This window comes from Lithobates pipiens, unplaced genomic scaffold, assembly GCF_037356315.1.
Source record: "Lithobates pipiens isolate NorthernLeopardFrog02 unplaced genomic scaffold, aLitPip1_a1.2 Scaffold_22, whole genome shotgun sequence".
Classification (NCBI taxonomy): Eukaryota; Metazoa; Chordata; class Amphibia; order Anura; family Ranidae; genus Lithobates; species Lithobates pipiens.
Genome location: NW_027507784.1, coordinates 168,558,752 through 168,586,621, shown reverse-complemented (window position 1 = coordinate 168,586,621; position 27,870 = coordinate 168,558,752). Strand labels below are relative to the sequence as shown.

Here is a 27,870-nt window from a genome sequence, read left to right as displayed (position 1 = left end):
GCTTCTGGGAAACATCCAATTTCTATTTTTGGGAAATGTTAACATCTACTTTAAAAGTGACATAAGTGAAACTTGTATCAACTCACATGTGATTTAATAATATCAGAGGCAAAACACTATGGATGATAAAGTTTTTTGTAGTTTTTTTTTCCTTTGGCAATTAAAGTTTAGCAACAAAGCTGCAAAGATTCTTCAATTTTGTCTGGACTTTGCAAATGATGTAAACCTTGGTGATAAGGTCTCCATTATATAAATAAAAAGTAGGGTCCTAAAAAGTTCATGAAGTGGTTGGGGGCTCATTAAGGGAAATAAATGGCCTATGACTCTGCTAAACTCCCCTTTGAAAATGCTTGTTTTCTGGTTATCGTGATCATACTAAAGCCTCATCTTTAATGTTATCTTAGTCAGGAACCTAGGAAAAGTATAGAGACAACATGCATAGTTGCAGGTCTGTGGCCAAAAAGAGTCAAGCCACTAGCATTTCCAGAAAGTAAAACAATGGCAGCCCTTTTGTCTGAGTCACATTAATCAAAGGAAGAACACGAAATGTAGCTGTGTTGCCCTCTGAATACCTGCCTCATACGAGTTTATTCGATGGTAAATAGAGATTTAATTTTACAGACCAGTGGACCAACTAGTTTTACCATAGATATGTAAAACAACCTTGACCCTACAGAGGAAAAAAAAAAAATCCTAAAATTGAATTCTACTTTGATAAAAAAAAAAAAAAAATGTAGATGTAAGCATAATGATAAAAATATTTACACATGCACAAAAAGTGCATCCACCCAAAGAAAGAATGGCGTTGGGAAAAAAGCTGAAACAGAAATCGGTTATAAAGTGAAAATTTTCCGAGGACGTCATCTTTCATATAAGAAATGTTTACAAATTTTCAAAAGATTGCAGCATTTGTATTGCAATGCACGAGAAAACGGATCCAAATAAATGATGCGCTATAAAATTAACCGAGGTATTTGTAAATCTAAAAATAAAAAATAAATGAATTTTTAGAGATCCATGCCATAATCCTTAGCATGTGAGAAGACATTTAGAGAAGCGCCTTTATTCTCATTTCCAGGATCTTCTCCAGCACTAAAATATACTGACAGCAGTTCATTAGAAAAAAAAAAAAAAAAAAGTCCACAATCTTTAATCTTCCTCCTCCTCCTCTTGCTTCACCTTTTTCTTCTTCTTCTTCTTTTTAGGAGGCTGTTAGAAGGAAGTGCAAGAAAGACATATAAACAATGATAAAAGCCAAAGTACAGTACACCTACTAACATGGAAGAATAAACGTAAGCTATTTTGATTAGCCCTTGTACCGTACATTATTTAAACAGATCTCAGCATCACATGCAAAAAAAAAAAAAGTGCGTAGAATAAAATACAACTGCTTTAAGGAGCAGATTTTGTCATATTCAGACTTACACATGCTAGCTTGAAACTTCAAAAAGGTGAAAGCATGCATGCACAAAAAAAAAAACAAAAAAAAAAAAAAACAAAAAAAAAAAGGGTAAACTGCCAAAAGAAATACTCTGCCGATGCTGCCAAACTTTTGAAAATATGCATTACAAAAATGCTTAATTCCTAGAATCAATCTCTTGCATCAGTACTCTGACCTGGAGCGAGCAAGCAGGCAACCATGGAGTGTACTCTTGATCTTTACGCTTGTTGCAGGTAAAAAAAAAAAAAAAACAAAGTACTGAAGACACTGGATATGCATGACAACCAGGTAACTGGCATTTTCAGCAGGTTGAAAATGGCAGCCTCAATATTGTCTCAGATTATTCTATCCCTGGCCATTCTTATACTACTACTCTAATTACCTCAGCTGTGCTAGTTGTAGGCTCTTCCTCTGCTTGTGCTTCCTCTACTTTTACTTTAATTTTCTTCTTTTTTTTCTTTGGGGTGGACTCAACTTCTTCTGGTTCTGGGGGAAAAAAAAAAAAAAAAAAAAAAAAAAAAAAAGGAGGACGTTGAGCCAAAATCAAGCATTTCTAAGAATCTTTTAAAAACAATCCGCATATGATCACTTGCCTTCTGCTGCTTCTATCTCTGTTATTTTGGGTTTCTTCGCTTTTTTCGCTTTGACCTCAACTGGCTGCTCCTCTTCCTGCTCAACCTCCTCAAACTTTCGTTTCTTGGGGACAGAAGGCAAAGTCGAATCCCCCGATGGGTCATAGGTCCTTACTTCACTGAAAAACACGCATACCAATAACATGTTAAAACTAGTTATTCGCTTCAATAAATAGGACTGAAAATCTTTTAATAATAAAAATTAGGAAGAGAAATACAGCTAATTTTCTAGTCATCTGATGCATCACAACTTTTGTTCTTTACCACTTGCCATAACCATATACACAGCTTGCTAGCAAGTGGTTATATCAAGATAGCTGCAGCCAAGATCTTAGTATCTTTTTGATGGCGATTCGCCGTCTAGTAAACGTGATCCAGGCAGCTCTACAGCCGCCTGACAACTTTTACGGTATTCAGAAGGGCCGTCCCCACCTCCCTCCGCTAGTAAAGCGGCCAGGATTGCTTCACACAGAGGAGATTAAGCAACAGCCATTCCCCAATCTTCTCTGATAAATGAAGCTGGAAGAGAAAGGTTGTCACTTCTGATTTCAGAACGATCACCTGTGCTTGGTTAACTGCTCTGGAGGGCAGGGGAGATATTGGGAAACTAGCAAAAAAACCTGCCCCTGTAAACAGCGACTGGACCACATATGTGACGTATCGTATCCCCAGGAACAGAGTAACTGCAATAATTATAGGGCCATTATTCATGATTAACTCACACTGATGAGCTGTTAAGACTTTTAAATCCTTGACTATAAGAAATAGCATTGTCAGGATTACTTGTACAAATGCTCCAATGCCTAATACGATACCTGGGCAGTCATGATTGATCGGTGCGGCAGACAGCCACCTCTTCTCTCTCGGCTTTCAGCTGCTTTATTGAAATCTATACAGGGACAGAGGTGCTTGTAACTACCCCACCGTAACCATTGATCACCCCCCGCCCCCCCCCCCCAATTGTACCCATGTCCTCTTCCATGTTCCCAAGGTCCTTCCTGCCCTAGGATGTAGAGTGGAGGAAGGAGTCTAAATCTGGCATGTACAGGCACCTTCCTTTTCTGAACCAACAGTCAGTGATCAGTGACTGTCCATCGTAAACAGTTTACAATGCTTCAGTTTATGAATGAACAGGAGCCTCTGTCTCCTGTCCATTCATCTTCAGTGGAGCTGAGGCTGCAGAGAAAGGGACTGGGGAATTGCTATCTTCAGTCCCTTTCCCTGTCTCAAAGGGCAGATGTCAGGGGGTCTGTTTAGACCACTGATATCTCACCAAAGCCCCAACCACCACCCCCAACTGGGTTGATTATTACAATTTTCTTTTAAGTAAAATTGTAATAAAAAAAACCACTGACACCGTCCCCCGATTTCTTTCTCATGAACCGTAAAATACTTTCAAGGCCTGGTTGACCATCCTGCTGTTTAGTGGTGCTGAGATGTGGAGATTGCAGAGCAAGTCTATGTGAGGTAACAGGCGTTTAGGATATTGGTCACCCAATGCCCAGATAAGAGGCAACTTCCAGCAGGCCAATCATGTAAAAGGTGCCTTAGTGTGGAGATTTAATTTAAACTTCATGTCTCAGGGAAAAATTCCTGACACCTTCTAAAAATTGGCCATAAAATAACCTTCGGCCTCAGAAGTATCCTCAAAAAAGGAGTACCAAGTAATATAGAAAGAAAACCGATCCAAAGCCTAACCGCAACACAACTTTACAAAATAAATTACCTTTTGTGCTGATATTTGTCTGCCCTGGCAAGTGCTTTTCCAGTGCCGCTTATTCTTTTCAGCTGGAGGGGGTAAAAAGAATAATTCAGTAGGATATCTAACATATTACCAATTATAAGAATGGAAAATCCATATACTGGAGTGACACAAAAGGTGGAAAAAAATGTCTCAGATGAGGTAGTGACTGATATTGCCCTCATAGAAATATCAGGCAATATTAATTAGTCATCATCACAGACAAGACAGCAAGTTGTACTCCATTTACATCACATACCCCTTTCTCCTCCAGATTTCGAAGACGCACTTCCAATTTTGCTCTCGTCTCTACCCCCAGCTGAGAATTTGTGTCCTCCCCAAGGGCATCATATCTGATAGCAAGAGCCGCCTTGGCTGCCAGCATACGGGATATCTATGTGGGGGGGAAAAAATAAAAATTAGCAAGTTAGTAAAGAAAATTGCTTATGGAATGCTTAAAGTGATACTAAACTCGCATTTTTTTGGTTAAAAAACAAACAAACTGCCAAACATGTTATACTTACCTGCCCTGTGCAGTGGTTTTGCACAGACAAGCCCAGATCCTCTTCTTGGGTCCCTCTTCAGCCCCTTCCCTCACAGCAAGAAGCTTGCTATGGGGGCACCCAATCTAAGCTGCAGCTCCCTGTAGCCAGACACTGAGCCAATGCCTGGCCGCACCCCCCACCCCTCTCCTCATTGGCTCACTGACAGCAGCGGGAGCCAATGGTACTTCACACTGCTGTCTCAGCCAGGGGGGTGGAGTCCCAGACAGCAGAGTCTCTTGTGCAATACCGCTGGATTGAGATGGGACTCAGGTATTATAATCCTTCTGTGTGCAGCAGCCCCATCTTAACGCATAGAATGCATCAAGATATAAAAACAGCCTTTAGAACCACTTTAAAGAAGTGACTGCAACAGCAGTTGAATCTGTTCACCCTTGTTGTTGGGCCTGTTAGCACAGCTGTTTGCCTTGTTGTTAACCATACTTCCCATTTACTGCCTTATGCCAGGGTTTATGAATATCAAGCCTGTGTGTCCTGTACTCTACAATTAGCATAAAAATGATTGATTTACCTGTAAATTCCATATCTTGGCATACAGTACAGAGCACAGGCCATCCTCCCCTCTGTTATTCTACATAGCTTGCTATAAAATTTAAGACTCATGTAGTGGTATAGGGAACCACCCAGGAGTTGTAGCCTCAAACTATTTGCCTTTGTCTAGTCATTTGAAGGTATCAGACTATAACCAAGGGTCTATAAATATCAAGCCCGTGTCCCGTACGCCAGGCTATAGATATTACAGGGCGTCAAAATCTCTCATTTCCTTTTAGCCATCATACAAAATATAGTCCTATATTTTCAGATGTCAGTGATTTCTTAGAAAGTCCATTGAATGTTTGCAGGTGGATCTAAGAAAACGAGCTTTAGCAAAAATAGGGTACAAATGAAAGTTTTGACACAAAACGACATCCTATAAATGACATACTGTCATTGCAGTTACCTGCACTGTAAAGAAGGCGGGGGTGATGGGGAATGTGATGTGAAGTGGGGGCTATTGCTTGAAAAAAATATAATATATACACACACACACGCGCGCACACACACTGACCGGACTTCCATTATAAAAGGGCTCTCGGCAGTAGAGTGTGCAACCTGTGTTGTGATTTAATACCTGGCCATCCACCTCTCTTTGCTAGTGCAGAGTCCAATCACTTGAAGGTACCATGCTCTAATGCCAGGGTTATGAATATCAAACCTGTCCTCTGCTTTATGACTTAAGAAAATCTGATACTGAAGTTGTCTGGCAGCAGATTAACCATGAACATATTAAGTACTTCGAAGAACAGGCCTCCCAAAAACAGGGTTTATGTCCATTAAAAACACTAATACCACAGAACCAATTTTCTAATGTCCATCAAAGAGGGATCAGCTAAGGCAGGAGGACATAAAATGGCTTCAAGCAGTAAATCTCACAAGACTCACCTTTCCCTTATTCTTAGGCGTAGTCTGTCCAACTAAGGAAGCATGGTAAATTAGACCATATTTAGGAGTGTCCCTTTTGGTCTTTAGTGCTCTAAACAATGCCTTTTCTGCTCCCAAGATCTGCACAGTAGAAGCCGGGTGTTTTGCTAGATTTAGAAGGGAACCTGGAAAATAACACACATGATCAGATAATCCAGAACTTTATATTAGGAGCCCACGCAGACCTGTCTTTTCTGATACACTAGTCTGTAATGCATTAAGGCAGCACAATCAAAGTTAATGAACCAGAACACATGATTGAACGTGCATCATTTTTGCCTAATGCGGCACACAATACAATACATGGCAGTACACTAAAAAAAAAAAAAAAAAATGTACGTAAGAGTTGGGAAAATGTGTTAGGGGCAACCCTTGAGAATGGAATACAACGAACCGCATTATAAGTCTCAATGGGATTTTAACCAGAGAAATGTATAGTATTAAAAAAAATTTTTATATATATATATATATATATATATATATATATATATATATATATATATATATATATATATATATATATATATATATATATATATATATATATACACATATACATATACATACACACACACATTTCTCTGGTTAAAATCCCATATATATATATATATATATATAATTATTATTTTTTTTGAGGTTTATATTTGGAGATCGCACACCCTATTGCTTGGCTATACCACTTAGGCTTATTGACAATTTTTGGCCAAGTGCAGAGTATTTCTAGTTTTTTTTTAAACCATATACAGATTTTTGCACAACAAAACTCACCTGCATGAGCAATAAGTCTGGCACCAACTAACTCTCCTACTAATATAGTAAGGTTAGGGGCTATAGCCATCATTCTGTTCTTGAGATAATCATAAAGCTGTGATCTGTACTCTGTAATCTCAATCACCTGCACACAGAAAAAAAAAAAAATACTGGATTAAAGCAAACTGCCTAAAAGTAAACATTTTACTGCAAATTAAAGAGGTGAACCCGAAGACCCCATTCACACAGATGCAACTTGTCATGCAATTTGACAGTTCCAAATCACATGACAAGTCGTACCCCATGGTCGGCAATGGAATCTTTCAAATTGGTGCGGCTCTTCTGCTGCGCCAATTTGATATAAAAAAATGTTCCTGCATTATTTTCTGCGATTTCAGATGTGACCTGCATAGACATCTGTGCATGTCAGGGAAGTCACACGATTTCAAAGCAGCATTCAGTGTTATCCATGTCTTAGAAAAGGAATTAGGTTAGGTATGAAGTACACCAACCACATACATTAGGTGGAGGTGTTCTGTATTTCAGAAGTAGCCAAATAGCTGATGAAGACTGAGATCACGCTGCAGAGTGCACAGAGCAGCACTGCATTTAGGATCAACAGGTATTTTTCTGCACTTAAAAAACAGATATATGTTTATAGCGCAAAAAAAACAAAACAAAAAAACGCAGGGGTGATCAAATACCACCAAAAGAAAGCTCTATTTGTGGGGGGGGGGGAAAGGTCAATTTTGTTTGGGAGCCACATCGCACAATTGTTGATGAAGTGGTGAAAAAAATAAAAAATACATACACCACACACCAAAATCGGCTGAACATCGCTTTAACCTTAAAAAGATGTGTGTTCCATTGCATTTTTGATGCTATTTACAGCGGTACAGTCCAGTGCAGAAAAAAATGCAGCATGTTCTATTTTTTTCCAGAACTGGCAAGCACTGGTGTGAACTATGCCATTGAAAACCATATAACTTACTTTCCATGCGTTTTTAATGCAGAACAAAAAAAAAAAAAAAAAAAAAAAGCACTGGACTGCATGTGGTGTGAACTGGCCCTTCTATTTTTGGAGAAGGACTGATTTTACAAAGCACTATGTGATAATTACCTGGTCACACAAGTGTAGGATGTTGTTTATATCCTCCTCCGATACCTCCGTACCCATAGAAATTTCAGCAGCAGCTTTAACTTCTGCCTCTACTTCCTCTGGCAAATACTCAGAGAGGTCAAATGTAGCAAAGTTAACTCGATCACCTATTGGAAAAGAAATTGACTGTAGTAAATGAGCAGGCTATGAACAAAATACTACATTCATTCAACATTTAGCATATGTATAGTCCCTTCCTGAGCCTGGTACAGACTCTGTAGTTACCTGACAAAAAACCCCATTAAAGGTGACCAGAAGCTATAGGATGTAGCAAGTGTATAGTTCTCTAACAACTTTGGCCTCAGATGAGGTAGTGACTGAAATTGCCTTCATAGAAGTATCAGGCAATTAGACATAAATCATCATCACTGGCCAGAGGTTGCTGCAAAACTAGTTTGAGAGATTCAAGAAAACATCCCTTCTTACTAAACTTGTGAATTCTCAGTTAAAGTGTTGACACCCAGCCTGACAACCATAGCAATAACAACAATAACAATAATAATAATAATAATAATAATAATAGAAATGTTGGTAAAAATCTTTTTTTTTACCAGAATTTCAAACAATTCACACACACTTTTTCAATAGTTTCACATGTCAAGAATAAAGAAATATTTGTCCCAGTTAACTAGGTTTTAAATTTTAGTTTTTCAAAATTGTCTTGGTAGAGAATTCTGCAGCCATCCCATTTCAATACACTGAAAATAGCAAGCCTACATATTACACTTCACTTTAAACAGAAATTGTAGATCAAGCCAATAAAATTACAAGTTAGTTGGACACATCCACACAATCAAAATGCAAAATAATTATACTTTATCATATTTTGTGTACAGATATGAACTTACCAACAGCTTTAAGACACTTGCAGTATGCCAGGTTATCAGTGATAATTTTGCCAAGCTCAGGGAAGTGCCAACCATACCATTCTCGGCAACGCATTATGTAATTGTTCAACTCTTTATCCAGATCATCCAGAAGAGCTTGGGTTAAAGAAAGAAGCCATACTTACTGTTACAATAAATACAATTTTCATCAGTAAAGTTTCTTTAATCTTTTTAAACTTTCTTACATATGGCTTGTACAATCATTGTATCCACTTTGTCTGGACTGAATTTGAGTTTGTATCGAGAAAGACTGTAGAAAAAGAAATATAAAACAATCAGCATCAGGCGTTATTCCACAATAAAGCAAACTGCAGAATTATAAAATTACTATCCTTGATACAAGTTTACTAAAGGCACTTAAACTGGATTTTGTAGAGGTTCACACACACAATTAGTAATCTAGCAAGAGAAACGTGAACGTAAAAGCGGAGTTCCACGCATTTAAAAGTCAGCAGCTACAAAATGTGTAATTTTTCCTGATTTAATAACCAGACTCATGATCCAGGCACACGAAGCATCGCTCCTCTCCGCCGGCATTTTAACTGTGGGCGCCAGCCACGCTGTGAATGGCTGGACATTGTGACCCGTGGCGTGTCCCAGAAGATTGGGGGTGTGTGTATATATACACACACCCCAGACCTTTGATGTGGTGGTTGAATTTGTTTCTTACCCCCCTTTTTATTGTAATCTTGCAATTAATCACTTCAGGGCTGGAAGGATTTAACCCCTTAATGACCAGAGAACTTTTTACAATTTGGCACTGCGCTGCTTTAACCACTTCCATACAGGGAGTTTTCACCCCGTTCCTGCCCAGACAAATTTTCAGCTTTCAGTGCTGTCACACTTTGAATGACAATTGCGTGGTCATGCTACATTGTACCCAAAATAAAAAAAAAAAAAAAAAAAAAAAAATCCCCACAAAGCTTTTTTCTCATATTTGATCACCTCTGCGATTTTTTTCTTTTTTGCGCTATGAACCACAAAAAAAAAAAAATTAGAAATAATTTATTCCTCAGTTTTGGCCGATATGTATTCTACATTTTTTTTACCCCCCACAAAAAAAAAAAAAAAAAAAATCCCAATAAGCGTATATTGATTGGTTTGCACAAAAGTTATAGCATCTACAAAATGGGGGATAGATTTGTAATTTATTTATTTTTTACTAGTAATGGCAGTGATCTGCGATTTTTATCATGACTGAGATTGCGGCGGACAGATCGGACGCTTGACACTATTTGGGGACCACTCACATTTATAAAGCGATCGGTGCGATTAGTATACAAGTGACTGGCAAGGAAGGGGTTAACACTAGGGGGCGCTGCATGGGTTAAATGCGTGTCCTAGAGAAGTGAATCCAACGGTGGAGGGGGGGGGGGGACTGATGAGGGGAGGAGACCGGTGTTCCTCTGTACTCTCCTCTCCCCTGACAGGACGTGGATCTGTGCGTTTACACATACAGATTCACATCCCGGCTCTGACATCGGGCAATCGTAGGTGCCCGACAGACATCGCGGTCACCGGGCACAAACACCAGGTCCCCAGTGTTGCATCGAGCATGCGCTCTACACGATGCCGGGAAGCAGAGGACGTCATACGACGCCCACCCGGAGGGAGGAACAGTTCCTGTAGCGTCATTTTACAATACGGCGGTAGGGAACTGGTTATTGTACAGTCATACGATGCTGTACCAAAACAAAATTTGCGTCCTTATTTTCCCACAAATAAAACAGAAAAAAGGCCGTAAAATCCATTTCATTGACAGACAGCACTTATTCAGAACTATAGGGACGTCCCAAACATGAGGGGTGGGGCAGTCAAACAAACCAACCATATAACTGTAGCTCAACGAGAACTGGAGCACAACCTGAAAAGCAAGAAACCCCCTAGACCACAGAACCTTGCGGCCAAATGAGGCATTTGCAGATGCCAGCACATTAACTTCGTAAGATTTTGTGAAAGTGTGCACCGACGACCGCCTTGCAAACTAGCATCGACACCTGACGGAAGGCCCAGGAGGCACTCAGCACTCGAGTGGAGTGCGCCTTCACCAGAGGGGGGGGGGGGTTGGGGGGACCCGACCCCTGGTAGAATAGGCCTACGTGTCTGATCCATCTAGACATGGTCGCAGACGAAGCAGACTCCGAAAGGACTCAGTGGCAGCAAAAAAATACACCCTGATCACCAGAACCACATCCAGGGTGTGCAAAGCTAATTTCCTGCAGATTTCAATCAGAAACGTTTGGAAGGAATGAAGGACAAGGACGAAGATCCACTTGTCTTTGTGAATCACCAGGTAGGACATACGACATAACTCCAATTCCGACAACCTGCGAGCAGAAGTGATAGCCACCAAGGCAGCCACTTTCTGTGAGAGTGAGCAGGGGAATTTATCAATATTCTCAAAAGGAGGCTTCTGTAGAACAGAAGGCACCGGATTCAAGTCCCAAGGTGGCAAAGGGGACCGCACCGGTGGAGTCACACATCGAACCCCCTTGAATGAAGGTACGGACCAGGGAATGCAAAGCCAGGGGACGTTGGAAGAAAACTGCCAAAGCCAACACCTGGCACTTGATAGTGCTCAAGGCCAAATTCTTTTCAACCCCGAAGGAATGTCAAAATCCATGCCACGGAAAAGGAATGTGGGTGAACACAGACTCCCACCATGAAACGTACACTTTCCACATCTGATGATATATCTTCCTGGAAGTAGACTTCCTAGCTTTGAGTAGTGTCTGAATCACCAATGCAGATAAGCCTCTATACTTCAGCACCTGGCTTTCAACAGCCAACGACAGTAAAGCAGGGTGTAAGATAGTCTCTTGGGATAACAGATCCTCTGAGAGGCAGCCGCCAGGGGGCATTTGCAACCAGCCGCACCAGGACAGACTAGGCCAGTCCAGGGTCACTGAAATGACTAATTCCTACGGCCTCGATCCTGCGTAACAGCCACGAAAGAAGCTTTAGGAGGAGGAAAGATCAGATGATACTGGCCCTACCAGAGTGTTTGCCAGAGGATCCGGAAGACCTGGCCACAAACCACTGCACCTGTTGATGCTAACAGATCTACCTCTGGAATGCCCGAGAGCAGGCATATCTGTTAAAAATTATCCCGATGAAGGGACCATTCCCCTTGGTCCAACACCTGTTGACTGAGATAATCCACCTGCCAGTTGTCCACCCAGGGAATGTGGATGGCAGAGATAGCTGGGACTGAGCGCTCTGCCCACCGGAGAATGCCAGCCATTTCAAGTCCCGATAACACACTCCTTGTTCCATCCTGGTGGTTGACATAGGCCACTACCGTGGCATTGTCCGACTGGATCCATACCAGGAGACCCTGAAGTCAATCTGTCCAATGATCCAAACAAAATCTGATCGCCCGGAGTTCCAAGATGTTGACAGGTAGCCTAGATTCCTCCAATGTCCAGCAACCCTGAGCAGGGGATTTTCCACGCCGAAGAGCCAGGAAACAAAGCCACCAGATCAAGGACCCATTGGTTTCTTGGCTCAGCCGAATCAGATTGTCCAGAGATCATGGACATTTGTCCAATTTTAACAGGATCTCATATGGATAGAGCAAAGGGGACCGCCTCAAAAGTACATACCACCAGGCCCAGCACCTGCATGCAAGTCTGCAGGGTAGACTCGCCTGCTGGACAGCAGTAAGCGAGTTGCTGTCTGTAACTTCTGGAGTTTGTCCAGAGCGGAATCCAGAGTCAAACCCAGATAATACAATTTCTGAGTAGTTGGGGGTAGTCTCAGCCACCCAAAATCCAACTGTCTGAATAGTGATCTCCATTTCGCCCCTCGGGGTAGCAGGAGACTCCACTCGCAGAAGGTCATTCAGGTAGCCCAGAGCAGCAATTTCCTGCTGGCGCAGCAACACCAGAACCAGGCCAACACTTTTGTGAAGACCCGAGGAGCTGAGGTGAGACCAAAGGGTAACGCCACAAGCTGATAATGCTCCTCTCCCACAGCAAAGCAGAGGAATCGCTGGCAGTGTGCACAAATTGGAATGAGCAGGTAGGCATCCTTCAGGTCGATGGGCTTCCTGATGAAGGGATGCCACCAAGCGAATGGACTATTCTGAACCTGCACAAAGCAGTTCAGGGCCTTGAGTTCCAGAATTAGTCTGCATGGCCGTTGTCCCAGAAGGAAGCCTCTTCTAAAAGATGGTGCACAAGAAAGTTTGCAAACAGTTTGCTGAAGACAAGCAGACGAAGAACATGAATTACTGGAATGGTGGTCTGATGAGTCCAAGATAAACTTATTTGGTTTAGATGGTGTCAGCATATCAGTGCTCAGACCATATGCTGCACACTGCATCAAATTGGTATGCATGGCTGTCATCCCAGAAGGAAGCAGCTTCTAAAAGATGGTGCACAGGAAAGCTTGCAGGTTGCTTAAGACAAGCAGACTAAGGACATGGATTACTGGAACCATATCCTGTGGTCTGATGAGACAAAGATAAACTTATTGGGTTCAGATGGCGGCAAGCATGTGTGGCGACAACCAGGTGAGGAGTACAAAGATAAGTATCTTGCCTACAGTCAATCATGGTGGTGGGAGTGTGATGGTCTGGGGCTGCATGAGTGCTGCCGACACTGGGAGCTAAAGTTCATTGAGGGAACCATGAATGGCAACATGTAATGTGACATACTGAAGCAGAGCATGAGCTCGTCCCTTCGGAGACTGGGCCACGGGGCAGTATACCAACATAACCCCAAACACACCTCCAAGACAACCACTGCCTTGCTAAAGAAGCTGAGGGTAAAGGTGATGGACTGGCCAAGCATGTCACCAGACCTAAACCCTATTCAGCATCTGAGGGGCATCCTCAAACAAAAGGTGGAAGAGTGCAAAGTCTCTAACATCTACCAGCTCTGTGATGTTGTCAAGGAGGAATGGAAGAGGACTCCAGTGGCAACCTATGAAGCTCTGGTGAACTCCGTGCCCATGGTGGCCACAGAAAATATTGACACTTTGGGCATGCATACACACACAATATATATATATATATATATATATATATATATATATATATATATATATATATATATATATATATATATATATATATATATATATATATATATATATATATATATATATATATATATATATATATATATATATTAGGGGTTCACCGAATCCGATACCGAAAATGAAAAATACACTAGGCCGAAAACCGATACAGAAACATTACAAAAAATATTTTTATACAGGAGATGGTCAGAGACTGGGGGACACGGTACAGGAGATGGTCAGAGACTGGGGGACACGGTACAGGAGATGGTCAGAGACTGGGGGACACGGTACAGGAGATGGTCAGAGACTGGGGGACACGGTACAGGAGATGGTCAGAGACTGGGGGACACGGTACAGGAGATGGTCAGAGACTGGGGGACACGGTACAGGAGATGGTCAGAGACTGGGGGACACGGTACAGGAGATGGTCAGAGACTGGGGGACACGGTACAGGAGATGGTCAGAGACTGGGGGACACGGTACAGGAGATGGTCAGAGACTGGGGGACACGGTACAGGAGATGGTCAGAGACTGGGGGACACGGTACAGGAGATGGTCAGAGACTGGGGGACACGGTACAGGAGATGGTCAGAGACTGGGGGACACGGTACAGGAGATGGTCAGAGACTGGGGGACACGGTACAGGAGATGGTCAGAGACTGGGGGACACGGTACAGGAGATGGTCAGAGACTGGGGGACACGGTACAGGAGATGGTCAGAGACTGGGGGACACGGTACAGGAGATGGTCAGAGACTGGGGGACACGGTACAGGAGATGGTCAGAGACTGGGGGACACGGTACAGGAGATGGTCAGAGACTGGGGGACACGGTACAGGAGATGGTCAGAGACTGGGGGACACGGTACAGGAGATGGTCAGAGACTGGGGGACACGGTACAGGAGATGGTCAGAGACTGGGGGACACGGTACAGGAGATGGTCAGAGACTGGGGGACACGGTACAGGAGATGGTCAGAGACTGGGGGACACGGTACAGGAGATGGTCAGAGACTGGGGACACGGTACAGGAGATGGTCAGAGACTGGGGACATGGTACAGGAGATGGTCAGAGACTGCACACATGATTAAGAGATACAATGATACATGACAATGCAGCCTCACCAGTGCCCGTCAGATGCAGCCAGCCAGTGTCCCCCCATTGCAGCTAGCCTGTGAAGGGAAGAGAGGAGGAGGAGCCACCTCCGTCGCCTGTTTGATCACCCTCCCCCTTGTCCGGGCACTTTGATAGACAGATCATCTGTCCAATACTGCGGGTGATCTGTCTATCAAAGTGCCCGGACAAGGGGGAGGGGCTGTATGTGATGGCGCGTGGCCGGGAACACACAGCTATTGAAATGAAAGCTGTGATGTTCCCGGCGCTGTGATCAAACAGGTGGCAGAGGCGGCTCTCCTGCACTATAACTTTTCATGATGGACGGCACCAGGGGCGGAGCTCCGTCCCCTACCCAGGCAACGCCCCATGGTTGGCTCCATTATCGGACGTTTTTCTCTTTCGGCAAATTGCTGAAAAGGGCATTTCGGCCGCCGAAACATATCGGCTGAAATTTCGGCGCATCACCTGAGGAAAAATACCTGAAAAATGCCCTAAGCTCAAAAAAAGAACACGAGCTTCTTTGGGCAAGATTATAGGCGTTTTTCTGCCTTTTATATGACCTGAACAAAATCGCGGCTTGGAAACACTCAGGAGTGAATGCAGTATAAGTGGTTAAACTTCCCTCATTTACATACAGAAGTTCATTCCTTTGATCTAAGAATGAAATATTACTTTACTTTGTTTATAGTGATCTACCAGCTTGGACAATGTTATGAAAAAATTTAGCAGGCTGCCTGGATTTTTTTTCTTTTGACAGCTGAGTGAGCAGAGAACTCTACATTTGTTTCATTAATCAGGAAATTCTGCATAGAGATCATGGGGGGGCGGGGGTTGAATCGAGATCATGCTTTTTTTTTTTTTAATGATTAATCGTGCAGCTCTAACAGAAACCCAAACGTTGGCCATTTAGTGAAGTCCTCATGGTGGCAAAAGATCAGGAGGAAATGCCCAAGTATCTTAGAGGGTTCTGGGAGGAAGTTGTGATAATATTAAATGACCTGTAGTGTCATATAACACACCTAGGCATCCACTTGAGACTGAGCTCTGAATGGTTGCACTTTTACTGTTAACGTTGAAAATTTAAACATTTGATAAGTGAATAAACTCACATTCCTGGCATCCTGATTGTTTTGCATAAAAAGGAATACTATTCAGGGGACACTCAAATAAGTGTACTGCAAGTAATAGAGATACGGAATCTCATACTTACTGTAAAGCTACAACATTGATCTGATAACCAAGGACAAACCAGTCTTACTTTTCTGTGTCACTGGCCCCTATATGAACCATAGGAATGGACAAACCCCTTGATCTGTACAGCACCCTACAGCTAACGGGAAAACAATGCCACCTAAAGATATACAGCCAATATCAATAGGTTTAGTTGAAGTACCATACCAGAGACATATGCGTATGTTTGTTCCAGGCCTTGGTTTCATTTTTTGGAGGACAGAATATAAGAATGACAGACACAGAGCCAAACAGCAATGACAACTTCCAAAATTACTCTCCTGACATTCTCTAAAATGCATCTCATTACCACCTTACTCCAAACTATGATAATTGCCAATTTAAATAAATAAAACAAAATGGCGATAAATTTGTTACCTGTGGGCCAAACCAAGAGACATAGCAGACATTTCGCGGGTAGAAATTCCTGCAACAAGGCCATCAATCTGGTTGCGGATACCCCTCATCAGCTCTGCCACCATTGTATTGTGAACACAGCTGAGGTTCACTTTGTCCTGTTGAGATAAATTTGAGAGCACTATTAGAGGAGAAGACCATTTTAACCCATCAAGGTGTTGAGTAGTCATCACCTCACCCTTTACTATAATTGCTCAGCATAAGTAGTCAAAATAAATTTGGGAGGTAGCAGGACAGACCGAGAGATAGCAAGACTATGTAAAAATGTGTAGTAATTCCTCAAACCAGGAGACTTTACAAAAGGTATGCCATTTAGTCCTGTGGTCAGAATGTTTTCAAGGATAACAGGTGTACGTTAAAGAACTCAGAAGCTGTATTTTAAAGCAAGCACCTTAAAATCTTAAAATCTAAAAGGGCAAGTTCTGCTTTAAGTGCTCCTCCTCTGCCACATTTGGATGACATTTTCTTTTGGGAGTGGCACCTAGTTTTGACAGGCGATCGAAACAGTGGTTCTCTCCCTCTTCCACCCTGCAGTCTTCTGGGACATGTCACAAGCCTGCCAGACCATTCAGGAGGGACACCGTGACTCGCGCATATGCGGCGTGCACCCGGCTGCGAAGCACCAAGCTGTCACAGCTGGGTGCCCACAGTTGAGATGCCAGAGCCAGGAGAAGGGACGGCTTGGGTGAGTACAATCGCTGGATCCTGGGAGAGGCAAGAGTGTGCTTATTAAAATTCAGCAGCTATGGTTTTTGTAGGGGTTGACTTAAAGGGACTGTAAAGTAAAATTTTTTTTTTTTTAAACAAACATGTTATACTTGCCTCCACTGTGCAGCTCCTTTTGCACAGAGTGGCCTCGAAACCTGCTGTTCTGGGGTCCCTCGGCCGCTGTCTATGCTTCTTCCAGCAGTTACTTCTGGTGAGAAGCACCTGCGGGCGCGCTCCCGTGATACAGCCAGCGGCTATAGCCACTGGCTGTAACACACGGCCCCGTCCCGCCCCCAGCTCGCCACATCATTGGATGTGATTGACAGCAGCGCGAGCCAATGGCTGCGCTGCCCTCAATCCATCCAATCAGCAGCCAGGCTGAGCAGTGAAGAGGACGGCGGGGGCGAGCGCGGGACTTTCGAGGGGTCAGGTAGGTAAAACAGGGGGGGGGGGGTTGGGGGCGCCGGCACTGAGATGTTTTTTCACCTTAATGCATAGAATGCATTAAGGTGAAAAAACATTTACCTTTACAACCCCTTTAATAAAAAAAAAAAAAAAAAAAAAAAACTGGAGCTCCTTTTTTTTAAAGCTTAAAAAGGACGCAATGAATGGCCTTACAGACCATGACTAGAAGTTATAGTTAATAACTAAAAGTACTGCTAAACAGGATTTTGACAATGGCAGCTTCTTGGAAATCTTAACATTTCAGAACTCTAGCTATAAAAACCTTCCCTCTAAACCTTGTTCTGCCTCTACCCAAAAACATTAAGTCTGCATTCTTTGAAAGAGCCAATACTGGAATCACAGAGATACAAGAGCTAGTTCATGATCACAAACAAATGGCCACTGCTTACACCTATCCATTATAATGCATGTGCTTCTACTATAGAGGCTCTCAAAATTTAGTTAGGACTACATAAACATACTGGGGTGACGTGAAGTGGCTCTGCAGCTTATGTATTTGCAAATATGTGCAAACTAAACCCCTGTTTAGACAGAATAGGTTTTTTTGCAGGCTGGTCGGCAAGTTAAGCTTTTGTTTTTCATTGTTCATGATGCCAGCCAAACTGAAATAATTTGGTGGCCGGCTGACCCTTTCAAATCTTTTTTTCAGGCTAACATACCTTGATAACGCCTCCAAGCTTGGCATCTGCAATAGCTAGTTGCTCATGTGCTTCCTTTGCAGCTATTTTTTTAAGGACTTTTCTCAGGTTTTTGCTGATCTTCCCCTCAACCAAAGCAGTGGCAGCTGTGAGGAAAAAGGAAAAAAACAAAAAAAAAAACTTTTACATCCAACATACATTTAATGTATCCTGCCCACCACTAGAAAAATGATGCCTCAGTGGTAGTGACGAAAAGTTAAGGTTAAATCATAGTATTTCAGGTTAACAAAAATCCATCACAGGCAACTGTACATTTCAATTTAAAAAATGCAGGAGCTTAGAATATTTACCAGCCAATGCTTCTGTTGTGTCTTGAAATTTTTCAAAGTGTTTAAGCTTAACTCTATAAACAAAAAAGTAAAAAAAATTAAAAAAAATAGTTAAATACTTATAATAGCACTGGAAAAATGGATTACAGAGCTGGACAAGTCTGAAGCTAGGAAGTCAGATCTCCAAATTATATTTTTTGTGAAAGAACATGTGTGGCCCCTGGCTTTATATATATGCTTTCCATATACAAAGAATTATGTGGCTACAGCATTGTACAGCACTCTGTCCATCCTTGATTTAGGCTAGGTTCACACAAATGCATTTTGCAGTTTTGGTTCAATAGATTTAAATTTTTGGAAACGCATCAAAAAGGCAGGCATTGCCTTTGATAGTTATCTGCTGCATTTTAGCTGGTGTCTGCCACATGACAGACACCTGCCCCCTAACAAAAAATCAAAACTGAAAAAACTGCACTGCAAAATGCACAGCGAAAACCGAAACCTTCATAAGTGTGAACACCTAGCATAATTTCAGAAAAGCACATTTACTAATTTGTTGCCTCAGTGGTAGTGACGAAACTGTATTTAATCACGGTTCATTCAACAATAATCCATCATTGGCAACATTACAGTATCAATTAAATTTACTCACATTAAAACAAATATTAACATTACAAAACACCCCTGTGGCCAATATCTGGTGTCCGTTCCAAATTCAAACAACTTGAAACCAGCTCCTGATAAAATGCTTTCACTTTATTTCCAGCAGAGATCTAGGTCTCCATATAGTATATCTATGTCTCTATACAGATCTATAATCTGACACACACACACCTGTAACTGATGCCGTGGTTTAAGTTAGCTGTATTGTGGGTTACCCCATTTTATTAAGATTTTTTTTGTAACACCCCCCCCCCCCCCCAAAAAAAATATTGGCTAGATTTTACTTTAATCACATCATATGTTTGTTTTGTTTTTTAAACTCAGCACAGATTCTATGTAGAACTTACACTTTGTTGGCCTTCTCTGGCGTTTCAAATTCTTTCCATATACTATCTACTTCCTGTAACTTGCTCTCATCCAGGACCTGTTAAAATATTATAAAGATTACAGTACCCAACAGCAGATACAGAGGATTAGTTATAAACTGATAACATGCAAACCATAAAGAAGAAAAAAAAAAAAAAAGTACTAAAAATAGCACCTGGAAAGTCCCTGTAAAGTGCCTCTGCTGCAACCAGTGTGAAAACCCAAGTGCTTTCACACTGGGGTGGTGCGCTTGCAGGACAGGAATAAAGGTCCTGCAAGCAGCATCTTTGGGGCGGTGCAGGAGCTCTGTATACACCACCCCTGCCCATTGAAATTAATGGGTACTGCTGCGGAAAGCGTCTGCAAATCGCTTCGGCGGTGGCGCTTTTCAGGTGCCATTAACCCTGCCGCTAGCAGGGGTTAAACCCCCCCCCCCCCCCCATCATCACTGTGTGAAAGGGATCTTACTCTTGGACCTCTCTTCTCCTTTGATACAGTTGACCATCTTACTCTTGAAAAAACTCCATTCCCTTGGTGTGTGCGACTGTACTCTTTGTTGGCTCCCAGCTCCTCTATTTCACTGCACCTTCATCATCATAACGCTCCGTACACAGGCAGAATTTTGGGAGACCTTTGCTGTTTCAAAAAAGTACTGGCCAACATTCTGCCGTTCGGCCATCTGTCAGACATGCATGCTGGAAAACCAGCAGCCGACCGACTCCCGTTTAGCGCTCTCAGCCAATGGTCAGAGACAGCTGATCGGAGTGGTGTTCTGGTGGGGGGCCGTCACCCCATCAAAACTCAAAAGCTCAGCAGGGGAGATGGCTATACTAACCTCACATGGTTATTACAGCTGACAGTTTTTTTCGTGCAACCCAAAAAAAAAACTGCAGCCTGTACCTGACTTAACTAAAACCTCCTCTCCTCTGTTTGGGGTCTTGTACTACACTCCTCCACGGGTCAGCTGAAGCTCCCAATACCATTCCTATACTGACACCCACATCTTTCTACCCCTTAAAGATGGAACTGCCACTCATTTGTCCGCCCCCCCACGGTGACACGTTTGGCACCTTTCGGGGGGAGCGGATACCTGTCCCCACTTTGGGAGACCAGGCTGCAGCAAATTAAGTCAGCGGCTCCCCCCTTCTCGCGCTGCCGGGCCAGTAGGGGAGCGCAGTGGTGCCTCGCGCATGCACATTAGGGACCAGGAGTGAAGCCGTAATATTACACTGCCGGGTTCCCTTGCCGGCAATGCCGGCGGAAGCACCTGACAGCTGTTGGAAACATCAGACACGGTGCCAACATTGCTGGACTCCAGGACAGGCATGTATCCTATTAAAAGTCAGCGGCTGCAGTATGTGTAGCTTCTGGCTTTTAATTTTTGCAGGGGTGGGCGGACCTACCCTTTAAGCTCACCCCATCAGTCTGCTAAGGCATCAAGAGACATTAGTATGACTGTCACGCTACCTCCTCAAACTCAATCAATCCAAAACTGCACACACAATACTCATATGAGCAGGGCCTTCTGATTCCTCATGTACTGAATTGTATTTTAACTGTACTGTCTGCCCCAATGTTGTAAAGCTCTTTGCAAACTGTTGGAGCTATATAAATTCTGAATAATAATTTCTCCCCCATACCTCTACCTGACAACTAAATGTCTTTTTTCTATCAGTTTATTACCTTTTGTATCATTGACACCCCCTTTTAGATTATAAGCTCTAATGGGCTCCAGTTCCTCTTGTACTGAATGGTACAGTAACTGTACTGCCTGATTTTTGTAAAGCGCTACGCAAACTGTTGGCACTATATAAATCTTGTATAATACAATTGCTTTTTTTTTGCAACTAATTAGGCCCCGTTCACAAGGGCATTCTGATGAGATTTGCTGCAAGTTTTTCAGGTGGACCTGATCGGTAGGTCTATAGGGTCCTATGAACAGATGGATGTTAATGGACCCAGCTACCTCCGGGTCTGTCCAATAAACACACAGATAAGGACTGTGTCTTCTTCCTTTTTTGTGGGCCAGATTAGAGATAGCTTAATTTTAACCATGCCAATATACGTTGGCACTTTGAAGAGGGATATCGTTATGGCAGCAGCTAGCTACCATAACCCCGGTATCTTCTCCAGTCAGCGAAATATGGTTTCAGATAAAAGTGGTCTCTGCGGCAGAACCACCACAAGATCACTTATCAGTGATGGGAGAGGGCCCTCCTTCCTCCGCCACTTACCAGAGACGTCTGTAGCAGCAGAGGCGATTGGGTCCTCTCCCTGGCTTGGTATGGAGATGAGCGAGTGGAAGATGGCCCCCACCCATCTCCATACCATTGCAGGGCAGAAGCGACGTCAAAACATCACTTCCACCCATAGCTCTTAAAGCAACTTTTAATTTTTTTATTGCATTTTAGTGTAAATATGAGAGCTGAGGTCTTTTTGATCCAAGATCTCAGATTTAAGAGGTCCTGTCATGCTTTTTTTTATTTTTCTATTACAAGTAGGGTTGAAACAACTATTCGATTAATCGACAACTAATCGATTAAGAAATTAACCGATTACTATTTTCATAGTAGATTAATCCGCCAGTAACATATTGGGGTAAAAAAAAAAAACGAGTCCTTTATGGTACAAAAAGAGCAATTGCTATTGTAAATTTTACTGTCACAGCTCTACACACACACAAAAAAAAAAAAAAAAAAAAAAACCTACAGTAGTGATATCTGCTTTGTACTATAAAAAGGTCTAACTTTAGTTTTAACCCCATTATGTGTTACTCAACATCTTAGACCTGGTTCACACCTATGTGTTTTTTTGGGGCTTTTTGCAGAAATGTACTACAGTTCATTTACATGGTTTCCTATGGGACACGTTCACATATATGCTTTTTTCAGCCGATGCGTATTTGGAAAGGGTCAGGGACTCTTAATGCAAAACTGTGCTTTTTTTGGTTCAATATACTTCATTGGAGAATCTGCAGAAAAGCATGTAATGCGTTTTTGCAGCAATTTGTTTTTTAATCTGTCCAACAACAAATCGGTCCAAAATAAAAGCAAAATCGCAGAAAAATCACATGTGCAAAAATCAAAACGCACAGCAAAAACAGATCCAAATCAAACTGCATAGGTGTGTACTAGAGGTGCAACGGATCAAATCGTTCCTCGGATTAGAGTCACAGATGAGATCATTTTTCAGATCAGCAAAAAAATAACTGAATTTGCAAAAACCTGTGAAAATTCCACTACCATATAGTCCCCACTGTAAATTCCACAATCTCCCCCACTGTAATATTGGCAGGGTACGGCTGAGTATCGCCGGGTATTGGCAGAGTATTGAGGGATGGCTGAGCATGGATGGATGTGACGCCAATTGTCACAGAGCAGTGCTGTGAGCACTACAGGTGCAGCCCACAGCGCTGCTGCCATCCGATCTCTCCCCTCCACTGTACAGATCAGTGCACAGAGGGGAGAGAGGAACTGGCGTCATGACATGACGCCGGTTTGTTTACAAGTGATCGCTCCGTCGTTTGACGGAGCGATCAAGTAGTAAACGGCCGCCGGGTGTACCAAGATGGGCGCTGCTCCAGAGTTAGGCAGAAGCCACAGACTCTCAAGGACAAGGCAGCGGAGCACTCCACGGATCACGTGGCGTGCCAATCCGAACAGGTTGACCCGTTCGGATCACGGATCGTGACGATCCGTTGCACCCCTAGTGTGTACCGAGCCTTATGCTGGCCACATTGAATATTCTCGTCTGAAAATTGAGCAGACGAAAAATCTTTGTACATTCGCTGAATGAAAGAATGTTGTTTGAAATTTTCACTCGTTTTTAACATTGTTTTTAAAATGCACAGGTAGGCATCACTGCGGACGGTAGGCTTTTTTGTAATACCAGCTGGCACGTCTGCCGGGTGGCCGAAGACCCCAACAAAGCTAATGCTTTGTTCGAGGTTCTGATCTAGTAACCCGAAAGCGATGTCATGACATCACTTCAGGATTGCTGGCATCCTAAAGGCGCCAGTTGCAGAGGAGGGGCTTGGGGTCTTAGTCCCCAGATCTGCCCCATAAAGTGTACCTGCCACTGCCTATTACTGCCACAAGGGATGTTTACATTCCTTGTGAAAGCAAGAGAAAATACGTTTTTTTTTTTTTTTTTTTAAAGGGCAGTGTAAAAATGTAAAATCTACAGAATAACAGCACCCGATATTGGGCTGAAAGGCAGAGAGAGAAGGAGGAAGGAAAAAAAAAAAAAAAAAATCGGTATTGGCCCCGAAAAGACTATATTGGTCAATCCCTAGTACATATACATGATCTGGCTCTTCTGCATAGCGGGTGCGAATGCATGCCACTGGCGACTCAGCGCGAGCCAATCAGTGGGTACCTCAGACTCAATGTCTGCCTTTGCCAATGATTTGGTAGAGGCAGAGTGTCAGTCTATTAACAAGGCAGATTACTGTTCTGTCAGTGAGAAAGGCATGGATCTTGTGTTCCCGCAAAGCCAGGACAAAAATCCATGTCTTCCCCTAGTAAAATCACCTTGAAAACTGTACAAAAACACAGGCTAGGGGCACAGTTAACCCTTTGATCGACCTTGGTGTTAACCCCTTCCCAGCCAGTGTCATTTGTATAGTGACCATGCATATTTTGGTAAATATCACTGTATTAGTGTCACTAGTTCCCACAAAAGTATCCGCTAGTGTCCGATTTGGTCCGCCGCAATATCACAGTCCTACTATAAGTTGCCGATCACCACCAGTACAAGTAAAAATTGAGAGATAGAAAACCACACTATATATATATATATATATATATATATATATATATATATATATATATATACATACATACACACACACACTAACATTTGCGTAAACCAATACACGCCTATTACGATTTTTTTTACCAAATATGTTGCAGAATACATATTGGCCTAAATTGGTGAAGAAATTAGATTTTTTTTTTACTGAATGTGCTTTAACAGAAAGTAAAACATATTTTCCCTTCAAAACTGTTTATCTCTTTTTTTTGTATAGTGCAAAAAAATAAATGCAGAGGTGATCAATTACCACCAAAAGAAAGCTCTATTTGTGAGGGGAAAAGGGACATACATTTTGTCAAGTTAAAATAACAATTCCTTGTGACAAAAATGGCCTGGTCATGAAGGGGGGTAAATCTTGCAGAGCTAAAGTGGTTGAATAACATCCGAAAACACAAATCTATAAATGCGGGGATCGTGGTGAAAATCAGCCCTTAGGGGGTATACAAGTCAGTGAATTTTGGAGGAGAGTTGTGTGAATATATTGATATTAATGGCCTCGTGGAATGATCGCACATTCTTTCAGCCATTGCACTTCATCCGGACTGCAGACTTTTTACAACATGCAGTGTCAGCCTGTCCTACAAGCCCAGCAATCATCACACTTTCATGTATTCATCTAGATGTTTGCAATCATGCCAACCACACCGCCTCATATCATACTGATAGATGGCAGCACAGCTTTCCTATGAGAGGAGTGCGCCATGTGGCCGGACCCCGGGGCACTCGCCACGTGGAAGCGGCTCCTCGTTTCCTCTGACCGGGATATAACTCTCCCTTACCTTAAATATGGCGTAACCCGCCGCGGTCTCGAACAGCACCAGCATGGCTGAACCGGGATGTCTGCGGCGCTCCGAACCCTCAGCACACCACTCGGAACCGCGCAGAACAGACACGTGTTAGCCCTAACTTCCCCGCACATGCGCAGAAAGGACCTGTAATCCTTGGCATCACTTCCCGTTCCGAGGCCGAGGGGCCGCCCACTTCCTGTCGCTGAAATTAGCTCATTGACGGAGGTCTTTTGCGCATGCTTAGTACAAGAGAAAAGCTAGTTAGTAGAGAATAATAGGACAGTGCTGTTGACAGGAATCTTCACATTGTAGTGGTGATAATTGCTGCTGGCTGTCTGTGTGTAGCGGCCATAATAACCCTTGGTAGGGCGGCCTTAGCTTTTGGGCTTACCGGTTACCTCCGCTTGGCTGGTTCTTCCACGTATAGGGGTTCCCAGATTTAGTACCCAACAACTTTGGACGCTGACACCATAAAAGTCCTTTAGAAAAGGATTTTATTTGCAGGGGTAACATCCAACAAACACAGTCTCATATGGAAACAGAGGGCAAGGGTGAAGAAACTCAGACACCTTGAACTGCTAATATCAGAAAGTCTCTAATACCACCCAGAGAGTAGCCACTCGCAGCTGGGTGCTTCAAGGCTGAACAAATCTCTAGCCAGAGATTATGGCAGTCAGCACTTTGATTTAGAACTTGTGAAATCTTTGACCTTGAGTAACTTGTAACAGAAGTGAATAGGAAAATTTTTCCTCAGTACCTGGAACATTCTCTGTCTCCTTGGCGGTACTGGAAAAAGTGTGGATTCATCAGTGTCCTTCACAACCCAGCAACCAGGCACTTCTCAGGATGCCAGCTTGTTGGCCCTCCTCCGAAGAGTCCTCCCCCGGTCACTTACACGAGCTGCAGTGCCCCTCCAAGCCGAGAGCACACCTGGACGCCTTGAATCCTCCCTCAGTTACTGCGCCTTGGACCAGCTGGTTCTGAGACTCGGGAACAGACGGATCCCTACCCCAGACCAGGCGGGTCTATTGGGGTTAACCAACCGAAGCATGCTGTGGAGTGACAAACGCTCCCGTGACCCGCTGATTGGCTCCGGGAAAGCTGATACCTAAAACGTCCAACCAGGCCTGGTTCTGAGCCTATCATGTGCACCTAACTGTACACATGACCAGGCAGAACTTTAACACAGCCCAGCCAAACTGATGTCAAAGTTAAACTACATAATTAACCCTCAGAACCCCTTTACTGTTCTGAGGCAAAAACTAAATTTGTACATGACAGACACTTTGTCCAAAGTGTCATCGCTACATGTAGATATGTTCTGTGTCTGTACAGCCAGTGTTTGCTGCTCTGTGTGTGATGTCTATGTAGCAAGGTGCATTGGGTTCTATTTACTAAAACTGGAGAGTGTAAAGTCAGACTCATTTCTGCATAGAAACCAATCAGCTTCCAACCCAAGCTTGTTCAATTAAGCTTTGGCAAAAAAATAAATAAAATGGACGCTGATTGGTTCCTATGCAGAATTGAGCCTGATTTTGCACTCTCCAGCTTTGGTAAATAATCCTCATTGTGAAGCTCTTCTATGTTGTACAAAGGTTTAGATTCTTGGAGGCTTTATAACTGGAGTGGAAACCTTTATCTCTTTACATCATGCTAAACCTGAGATCATAAAAACACAGGGGTGGAGCCTAAGGAGCCCTTCACACATGCATGATAGACCACCCCTCTTTGAAGGTACAGGGGTGTATTGCACACCCAGCATATAGCACATTTGGGTGGGCTCCCGCCAGGCTTACCTGCCTCTGCCTATCCATTATAATGCATGTGCGTCCACTGTGGAGCCTCTCAAAATGTAGAGTTATAACTGCAGTAACTACCGAGGTACCTTGACGGGGGGCTTTGTAGCTTACACATGTATTTGCAAATGTGTGTAAACTAAACCCCTGTTTTTAACATGTACCACCCCCTACCTAGGTAGGTGCTAGAGGTTAGGATTTTTGTACTGCTGGTAAATTTGGGCAGGCCTATCTGGAAGCTAGGCCTGTTTGTTTTGATCTGTGTGGGCTGGGAGTGGCTCAGAGTAGCAGCTGTAACTCAGACAGCATCACTCCACTGTCACCTTCCTCTTTCTTTTGGAGGATTCTAGAAGAAGAGGAAGGGAAGAGAGGTGGAGCTGTCTGGGGCATCTCAGGGAGCCCTGACCAATCCCCAATTAGGATTGGCAGGGGGCAAGCCTCCTTGAAATACCCGGGGTCAGACCAGCTGGGGAGGAGTTGTTGGGTGGAAGAACTGAGGATGGAGTGCTAGGCTGACTGGGTCTTTGGGGGAGCTCTGTAGGTGGGGGGGGGGGGGGTGTCGGGCAAGTCTTCAGGAGGGAACCACCAGTTTCAGCCAGGAGGGATGGTGAGTGACATGTGCTATCAGGAGGACTGGAGAGGCATGCCAGAAAGGACTGAGGAAACAGACAGAGCTGGGTGTGCAGCTAGTAGGGAGGATTGCGATGTCATGGGCAGTGAAGTCAGGCCGCTGCAGCCAGGAGGGCTGGCAGGGCCTGAAGGGGGCTTACTGGGAGCAGTAGTCCACCTATAGGACAACTAACACTAGGGACTTCCTATTCCATTGCTGCTACATTAAAGGGACATGCACTCCCTGCCTGCAAAAGGCGGTTGCTAAGG

General features: G+C 43.3%; 1 protein-coding gene and 2 non-coding genes across 3 annotated transcripts; all 3 read right to left on the bottom strand.

Annotated features, from left to right (window-relative positions):
* Nucleotides 1-553: 553 nt before the first annotated feature.
* On the bottom strand, nucleotides 554-25,349 carry NOP58 (NOP58 ribonucleoprotein). Its single transcript, XM_077448606.1, has 15 exons — nucleotides 25,187-25,349; nucleotides 19,574-19,650; nucleotides 18,585-18,637; nucleotides 18,256-18,380; nucleotides 16,385-16,521; nucleotides 8,820-8,884; nucleotides 8,596-8,730; nucleotides 7,709-7,854; nucleotides 6,607-6,733; nucleotides 5,800-5,963; nucleotides 4,074-4,208; nucleotides 3,800-3,861; nucleotides 2,035-2,192; nucleotides 1,824-1,927; nucleotides 554-1,209 (listed from the first exon to the last, which is right to left on the bottom strand). The coding sequence occupies exons 1-15, from the start codon at nucleotides 25,229-25,231 to the stop codon at nucleotides 1,150-1,152; spliced, it is 1,593 nt and encodes a 530-aa protein (XP_077304732.1). The 5' UTR covers nucleotides 25,232-25,349; the 3' UTR covers nucleotides 554-1,149.
* LOC143925870 (small nucleolar RNA SNORD11B) lies at nucleotides 8,042-8,124 on the bottom strand. Its single transcript, XR_013262085.1, has one exon. It is a non-coding gene; the product is annotated as a small nucleolar RNA SNORD11B (small nucleolar RNA).
* On the bottom strand, nucleotides 19,113-19,192 carry LOC143925851 (small nucleolar RNA SNORD70). Its single transcript, XR_013262072.1, has one exon. It is a non-coding gene; the product is annotated as a small nucleolar RNA SNORD70 (small nucleolar RNA).
* Nucleotides 25,350-27,870: the final 2,521 nt, after the last annotated feature.